This window comes from Sinocyclocheilus rhinocerous, unplaced genomic scaffold (assembly GCF_001515625.1).
Source record: "Sinocyclocheilus rhinocerous isolate Xijiao unplaced genomic scaffold, SAMN03320098_v1.1 scaffold1800, whole genome shotgun sequence".
NCBI classification, from domain to species: Eukaryota; Metazoa; Chordata; class Actinopteri; order Cypriniformes; family Cyprinidae; genus Sinocyclocheilus; species Sinocyclocheilus rhinocerous.
In genome coordinates, this window is record NW_015651550.1 from 116,450 (window position 1) to 126,004 (window position 9,555).

Consider the following 9,555-nt stretch of genomic DNA (forward strand, 5'->3'; position numbering starts at 1 on the left):
TCACTTATTGCTTTACTGAACTTGTATAAAATGATAAATGTGTTCATGCTGATATCTGCAGAAAAACGCTACTCTTTGTGTGATATAGATTAAGTTAACTATATTAAATTCTATAAATATAAAAAGCATACAGAAGCATTTTTGCCGTCTACAATTTAGAATGCCTGGAATTGAGTTTTAATAGACTAATAAATCAACGTGTGTGGACTCTGTGTGTGATTTGGTGGTATAGCCTACTTGATAATGTCAGATCGCACATCATTACAACAACACTTACCATATTATCGCAGACGATATACTGTATATCGCACATCCCAGACTCGACTTGAGTGGAAAATGAATCATCCGCGGTTGTGCGCGCACTTGTTTGCACATGAGCAAAGGTGTTTTTAGGACTTGCAAACGCCAGACCACTGATTCGTCAAACCTGCTTTCCTGCAGTCCGTGTTCTTCTGACTATTTTGTAGTAAGTAAAGAATATGCTTCGGGGAAATGTGTCGAAGTAAAAGTATACATTTTAATTAGGAAATGTAGTGGAGTAAAAGTAAAAGCTGAGATAAAAGTAAAGTACAGATACTCCCAAAAAATACTTAAGTACTGTAACAAAGTATTATTACTTTGTTACATTACACCACTGGTGTGCTGCACCCACTAGTAAAAAATATCAAAAATTATATCTGGTGTCTGAATCATTTTTGGTTTGACTGCAATATACAGGCAAAAATATGCCATTCTGCAGAACCTGAAATAATTTTCATTTTTACAGTGAATGTCTGGCAACCACAGCTGCTGTTTTTTTTAACCCTAAATTAAACAGGGTATTTTTTTTTACCATGCACATTCTTTCATGACAGTTCTTTTTCAAAAAATAAAGGAATAATGTGTATATAAAAACCTGGTTTACATTAAATCTAATGTCATATACAGTATATTCAGGTCCATATACAAAGTGCAGAGTGTCAGACTCTGAGATACTTAGCCTCTCTCTCCCGGTCTCCCTCTCTCTCTCGCCTAAAGATGACACATTAAGCAGATTAATGAAAGAGCTAAAGCTCATGGAAAACCCATCACACTGTGAAATTACAGCACTCACTAGGGTAAAGTCCCTTTAATTTCTCTTCAGCTTGAGTTACAAGAAACAATATCCCCCTCCCACCGCCCTACACTTATTTCAGGTATGTGAAAAAGAGGAATTTAAATGTTAATGCTTTTAATTTCATTGTGTCATGTGTCATAATACCAGCTGCAGTGCGAAGGAGGAAACGTTATTTCTTAGGAAAATATTTGACAGGGGGAAATTTTCCGTCAATACTCGACAGCTTTGCTTCCACTGCAGGTGCCAACATGGAGCTTGGCCTCGGCAAAGGAACACTTTTATCGGAAGAATTTATGGAGATTGCAACCGACTCGATCAAATGTGGGTACAACTGCCTGTGACAAACCTGTGGCTTCACCGCCGAAACTTAAAATGAAAATTAAGCCAGATGCCCACACTAACACATTGTTACCAACAAATGTGCAACAAACGCACTTCACATGCACAGACATTATCTTTGCTTAGCCAGTATGAGTCTATCGATGCCGTTGAGATTGCGAGAAGGAGATTTGCATTGGAAATGTGATGGAAATCAGGCAGTGGCAACAGTGAGTGTAACAGTGAGTGACAACACGTACTGTAAAGCGCCCGTATACAATCACACACAGATAGTGAGGCTAGTCTGAGATACACAACCTGTGATTTGCAGTATATATTGTCACTGACAGGGGATAAAAAAATGATGGAGAGAAAGAGTGACTTTTGTGAGAGGTGCCACTTTTCTTTCCTTTTCTAGCTTGAAGGTATCTATAAATGATCATGGGGACAGGTGTTTACATACACACTCCTTCAGCCGTCACCAGAGCCTGACGGCAGCTTTCACCTGGAGCATATCAGCAGGATGTGAGCACCTGTGGTATATCACCCTGCACATGCAACCCTAATCCCATCTGTGCTCCTCAACCTCCGGTCAGCACTGAGCCGTTCGCTCTGTTAACACCAAGCATTGATACATAAACATACCGGATCCGCTGGAGGAATCATTCAGTCAGATTATAACATCGCAAGTTTATGTGTATGAACACGTAGCCGCTGGTGTAACAAGCTCTAAGCTTTAAGGGTTTGGGTTGTGGAAAATCCCAAAGCAGTTCAAGAAGGCCTGTAGGGAGCTAATCATGTTTTATGTAAATGCAGCAGCTGCACACCTGCCGCTGAAATTAATCATTTTATTTGAACATACAGAGGCATGCATGCTAAATTAATTGACTTTGTTTTAAAAAAATAAATGGTTAGACGTGGAAATTACTGTTTAGTGATTCCAGAATAATATGGCTCATGGCATGAGCTAACAATCCATGGAAATGTAAAGGTTATCCTCAAGCGTATACTCACATCTCCTGCTAATAGAGCTCCATTGGCATCAGCCATGTTCATGTAGTTGTTATTCCCAAACTGCAAAAGAAAAAAAAGAACACATTAGTTATTTCAGTTGCCACCTCCTCTGTGTTTATAATTTACTGTAGTCTCATTGTGCAGTCACCACATAAGAATTAAATTTTCGCTATGCACAAAATAGTAGGGCAGGGAGCTGAATTCTAAAAGAATCGATTCTTTGATTCTGAGGAGTCTGGATTGGAGATTCAATTTCAAAGTTTGTGTGAGATTCATTCGGGGGACTTTTGTGAGTCCTGCGAGTCATTCATTCAACAGAATCATTCAAAAACTCAGATTCAATCATTTTAAAGGGGTCATATGATGCGATTTCAAGTTTTCCTTTCTCTTTGGAATGTTACAAGCTCTTGGTGCATAAAGAAGATCTGTAAAGTTGCAAAGACTAAAGTCTGAAATCCAAAGAGATATTCTTTATAAAAGTTAAGAGTCAACCATGCCTACCTATGGTTGATGGAAATGGCTCATTCTAACACGCCCCCACATATCTACATCACTATGTGGAAAAATTTGCATAACGCCGCCCATGATTAAAAGTGCCTGGTTTATTTTAACTACAGGTGTTGACTTTATTTTACTTCTTGCATGAGATATTTTAAATCTAATTGGATGTTTGGTCGAAATAATAAAAAAAAGTCACAATGAGAACAGCGAACACAGTTACTTTAAAATACAGATTTAAAAGTATGATAAGAATTACCAAACTTAGAATTTCAGAATTGATTCCAAAAATTCTGGAATCAAACAGTCACAGAAATTACTAATGTACCAGCACATAAATTTGGAAAGCGGTAGCCAAACGGTTCATTGATTAGTTCACCCCTCATGTAAATGGGTAATAATGACACAGGAAGTATCCCAGCTGCTAATTCACCTCACATCATCTTGAACTGTAATGCATCAGTGGGAAACCTAGGTGTGGCTTGCTGTCTGTCATGCAGAGACTAACTTTGCATTACAAGAGTGGGGGAGAGTCACACAGTCATCTTATTAAACTGAAATGCCCACACAGGCTGATGCAAGATCATGGTTTATTACAGTAGCTGAACACAGAGCAGCTTTCAAAACAACACCCACAAACAAAGACAACAGAAAAGGTCTGATAATGTGAAAAAAATATCATTAAAACTGAGGGTACATACAGTATATTCAGGTCATTTTTTAACAAGTGAAAATATGATTGGATGGTGGTGGTGTTTGTTGTACAGTATCCACGTAATTTACTACAGATTTCTTTCTAAATTGAGCTCTCTTCTTTATTCTGATCCTTTATTCAATCTGTATTTCTAAATCAAACGTGATGGCAAATTGTTCAAATGGCAGGCATCCTATCTTTTCTTCTGAGACACAAACACACTGACAGGTAGGAACAATGGAAAAGCAAAATGAGGAATTATGGGTTAGCAGCTGGAGGACCAGCACAGAGGGCCCTCTATAACCAGACAAATCATGTATACACACACAGACACACACATGTGAGGACCATGCGCACACACACAAACAACAACCACAACAGCCTCAAGGCCCTGATTCAACGGTGCATCCAACAGCAAGCTTTTGTCTGTTTAAAACAAAGTGATTATTTCAGATGTTACACAACCAGAAGAGTTGGAATAAGAGGGAAAAAGGGCTTTCTTATCTTATTGTGGAGGGCAAACAATTGCAGGAACAAATTAAGATCAGAGCAAAATGAGAAGAGCATTAATTTATTTTTCCATTGCTTTGTTCTCTCTCTCCCCCTCATCTTTTTGTCTGAGTGGTTAGTATGCGAATGTAATTACCGAAGGAACTGTAGCTAATCAACTGCGAATGGTATCCATTAATTAGTCTATGCCCTGGAGAGAGAGTGAGCGAGAGAAAGAGCGGGGGGACAGAAAAAGAATGAGCTGATATGTTAAAAGTCTAACCAGCAAATATACACGTGTACCCGTGCACAACGCAAACACACGCGGGCCCCGCAGCAGCTGCAAGACTTGAAGAGCAGGTGTTTTGGGCTGAGGAGACCTTTTGGAGCTCTCACCTGGCGCATCTAAAGAGGAACACCACGCTGCCTCGCACAATACAGCACCATCATGTCAGCCGCAAAATGTCTCTCTGAAAATGTAAACCCTGAAAAATGATACGGTTTCCATACGGTGTTTGTCCTGTTGTTATTAAACGGTCTTCTGATCATATCAGTGAGAGTCTGCTGTCAGTGGTCCTTAGGTCACACCAGTCCTAGCCATTTAAATACAGGATGGTGAATTGGTGTCGCTTGAGTAGTTTGAGAAAAGCAAATGCTTTCTGCTTTTTTAGCATGTGTCTCTGTAGAGGAAAATGAGTTTTTGGAGCAACCAATGGGGAGAGAGAAAGACAGAGAAGTCTTTGACTAAACATCTCATTAAAAGAAAAGAATAAGCCTACCCTTCACCCCACACTCCAATAATAAAGAATAGTAATACAACACGAAAATGTACAACGAATACAACAAATCAATATAACTGCAGCACGTTTTAGAGTCAAAATGGACTTGCCTGCTATTATTCTGAAAGATTCATCAATGCAAGTCATTCCGAAAAAACAAATGTTTCGCCATAATCTTTAAATCAAAAAATAATTTGCTCAACCTTTCAAACAAGTTTCCCTTTCTGCTGTCATCACTGAGGCTGCTCAGGCTACTGGTAATGTTAATTATCACTATTAAAAAGGGGGATTTCACAGCGATGCCATGGAAGAATCATTTGGGGTTCCACAAAGAACCTTCCAGTTCTTAAAAGAACCATTTTGTTCTTAGTGTGAAGAACATTTTATTAATCTAAAGATCGTTTTCCAAAATAAAGAACTTTTTGTGCAATGGAAAGGTTCCATGGATGTTAAAGGTTCTTTGTGGAACCATAGATACCAATACAGAACCTTTATTTTTAAGAGTAAATGGTCAAATATCAATGCATGCATTGTTTTAACTCACATTCGGTTTAATGCACATATTTTTATAATCCAATTTATTCCACCACACACTTTTTCATTATTAAATATCCAGTTTCACTCTGAAATAAGTTACATTACAGAAAATGGGTTGTGAACGGCATTCATATTGACTTTACCAATGAAATTTGAAGAAGATCAGTTCTTTAAGAAAGTTAAAAAAGCACAAAGACAGAGAAATGAATAGTGTGTGTGTGAGAGAGAGAATTCTATCAAATCAGAGACAGAGAGAACAAGGTGGATTCTGAGAAGATGGAAAAAAGATCATGCCTCATTTCATCACTAATGTGGGCCTACATGATACAAACAGCAAGAGGAAAGAAAGAAGTGTGTGTGTGTGTGTGTGTGTGTGTGTGTGTGTGTGTGTGTACATGTGTGTGTGTGTGTACACTAGCACTGCTCCAGGCTTTAAGTTATTCATTCACACCATCAGCATTCACCCTGTTTTAAATCCCATTACCTGCCTCTCTGCCTCGCATCACTGACACATGTAGATCCACAACTCATGACTATTAATTGAACAAACATTACTCTCAAACGGATATCACAGAAGGACTGCTTTAAATCACCTCTCACTTGTCAGCTGTACATTTAACAACTGATGCCGATAAACAGAAATACAACGAACCAGAGCTTTTAGGAAACAGAAGTTAGCGTGAATGGAAATGGACACAGGGGGTGTTGTTGTCGCTCTTGGCTCTCTTCAGTGAGAGAGCAGACCCTCTCATGTTCATGGCAGGGTGGGATTGAGCCAGATGCCAAATGAGATTAGCCGTGATGGGAGGATGAGACAAACTGAAAGAGAGAATGCTGTAAATGGGTCAGATCAGACAATGGAGCCTCTGTAATTAACAAGATGAGAGGAGTAATGCAAACGCTACCTCTGCCTCTTTAGTGAACAGTAACGAGCTCAAGACACGCCCCTGTTAGGGATAAATTACAATAGATGACTAGTCAACAACCAACTAGTTGATTAATGACATCAAGTTTGAGTTTTTTTTCTTTTTTAGCATTAAACATAGCATTCTTTACATTATATGTAATAAAAAATATACAGTATATATAGGTTTTAAACATTTCTAACCTCTATACTGACTAAAAAGGTTTAATCCATCAATCGTCTATAGAAGTTATTGTTCTTATATGCCCAAATTATATGCACAAAAACACTTCACTCGCAACCAACGAGCTGATAAGTGATGTAAAGTTTTAGACTTTTTCTCATTTATTTTTATTTTTTATTTTTTAGCATTACATTTTATTCATTTATTTTGGAAAATAAGTAGTTTTACATTTAAAAAAACTAAACTGACAAAAATGGTTCTAGCAGACAATCTTTTATGAATCTTGCCATGCACAAAAATGTGAGGCTTCACTTTTATGAAGCTCCTGACTGATTTTGGACACCAGCATCCATACTGAGCCGGGTTTCATAACCTGAGTGTTTGTATATTCTTATGCACGTGTTTCTAGAGGGAAATAAGATATTATTACAACAGAGTGAATTCAATCACCCCGGGGGAAAAAACAATATTACAGAACTAAGACCCGACACAACCCAAACACAATCCACTTGAGAAGAATGTGACCATGCCCAACAGCCTGTTTGAAGAATTACTGAGGTCACATGGTCATTATCTACGAATGGGAGAGCTGAACAAAAATACTGGAGTGTGACGCATATTTAATAAAAATATAACACTTTGAGAAAGGAATTATCCTTGGTATTTTAAGGGAGACAGTAAATCTCAGCCTCTAAGATGGCGTGAATAACACACAATATAAGCGGCACACACAGACATAAACGACAAATGTACACACAGTTCAGGGAGGTAAATGTGTAAACTGACATCTTTGTTCAGCAGGCCCACACAAAGAGCCTAAAGCAGGGCTGTTCTGATCCGCAGGAGAAATCGATCACTAAAAGTCAGTTTAAAGCTAAAATCATTACATGAAAGCACTGCACACAGAGAGAATACAATCACACTGACAGAGACTCTCTTTAGACAGTCACCTCTTCCTCTCATCTCTTTTTCATGCTCTCGCTCTCTCTCCCTCACTTTCCTTCTCTCTTCTGTGCTTTTTTGTTCTGTCATTGCATTCTGCTATGTGCCCTGTTTCTTTAAAAACAAGCACATCTGGGTGCATAAAGGGCCATTTATAAATGAAAACTGCATTACTTGATATTTATTGCTGTAGAAGCTGGCCTTTTACAAACATATCAGCAAGAGAGATAGAGAGAAGATCTGGACTAGTGTACCGTTGCCAAAAGAGCTACAAGTGGCAACAATGAAATCTGAGAGCTACTTGAGATTTTTCCCACTAGATGAGAGATATGAAATGGATCCATATATAAGTCCTTGAGTTTCTATCCACTGAGCTTTCAGTATGACCGGCATTATACCACTGTAATACATAAAGAGGGATGGTTAAATGCAAATTAAAAGGAGTAAATTTGACATTGAAAAATATGGGTTGACTATAATAACCTTAGCATGCGTTACAAAACACTCAAAGTAGTAGTAGTAGTAGTAATTATTATTATTAGAATAAAATCAATGATAATGCAACATGTCCTATTTGGACACACAAAAACATGCTGTACAACATGAGATGTCACACAAGAGCACACTAGGGATTGTCACCTCCCACCACCCCAGCATCTGTTTCTGCTGTGTAATAGAGCCGGACCTACCATGGGGGTTGTCATTAATCTGAGGTATTTAGACAAGACAAAACGGCCCTGTTTTGTCTTGTCTAAATACCTCCGATTAATGACAACCTCTGTAACTTTCTGTGCTGGAGTTATAGGTCAGTTATTCTATTTCAGTCCTTACAGAAAACCTTTAAAGAAAGCCCTGACTAGCTGAAGCTTCATCTTTGATCTCAATTGGTACAGCACTGGCTCTGTGCCACAGTACAGCTTACACCCTGGATATAGCTTCAGAAATTCCCACAATAGAACAGAACATCCAGTTACACACTCACACACACAACGCCCCCACATATGAAAGTGAACACAGTTTATGTGCATGCTGACTTGCACCTAATTTCATTTAGGGTTTTGGAATGTACCAACAAGCCCTGTATAATAAAAAAATAATGCAATAAAAAGTGTACCCTATAAAAATGTTAAATGCATTTTCATATTACCAAGAAACTCTCTGTGAAACTTCCAAAACAGCATTTTCTATTGTATTCATCATTTCCATGACTAATTTCTTCAAATGTGTATATTTAGCTGCTACATACTGTACATTTCCTTTATTGCAGTTTGGATACATCTTCAGTGGGCGCTCTGCCTGCCAGTTGTTCAGTCTTTGTAAGTCTGTGAAACACAAACTGTTAAGAGCCGGCTCATACATCAGCTTATTATTCTAGCGAATACTCCACCATATTAAACAAATGGATCAGCCTACAGCTGCAGAGAGAAGCCTGCATGAGGGGCCAGAGGTTATTGTCTAATTTTAATCTTGGCTGTATTCCCGGGCCAGTGCCACATTCCAATTTGTGGCTGTGTAGCCTGGCGCCACTGACAGGAGTCCTTCTGAAAACACAGCTATGGCCGCTCTCCAGAAATGTGTCGAGAAACAAAGCAATCAACAGGTTGTGGAAGATTAACAGCGTGGTTGATATAAATTATCCTGAATAATGAAAACGGTTTAGGTTTTAGGTTTTGTGCGACACAGACCGTTTACACCTATTGTGTGTAGAGATGCACCGATCGATCGGCCAGGGATCGGAATCGGCCGATTTTCCTCATGATCGGCCCGGATCGGTGACCGGCCGGTCAGTCTCACTTCTTTCCGATTTCGAGCCGATCCGTTTTGTTACCGGCAGCACAGGCAATAACGTCAGCCGCGCATTCTCGCTCTCTTCTCTCCAACGACCCCTTCTCTCTCACACACGTCTCATTCGCTCCGGTTAAATAGTGCTTGTATTGCGCATTATTTAATCATTCCCGCAGGTTTCACGCTTATACCAAACACGCGCACCACCACTGATCTATATTAGTGGATCGCACAATCCGCGCTCAGTCTCAAACAGCTTGTGAGCCACAAATACCAAAATGAGTGGCTAACTGCACTAAAACGTTCAAATACATA

General features: G+C 39.0%; 1 protein-coding gene across 1 annotated transcript in view; it reads right to left on the reverse strand.

Moving 5' to 3' along the window:
• Window positions 1-9,555, reverse strand: part of LOC107713058 (TOX high mobility group box family member 3-like) — a 56,057-nt gene that overhangs the window by 26,277 nt on the left and 20,225 nt on the right. Inside the window, exon 2 of the mRNA XM_016518477.1 lies at window positions 2,429-2,488. Coding sequence (XP_016373963.1) covers window positions 2,429-2,488 — 60 coding nt within the window. The remainder of the gene's footprint in view (window positions 1-2,428; window positions 2,489-9,555) is intronic.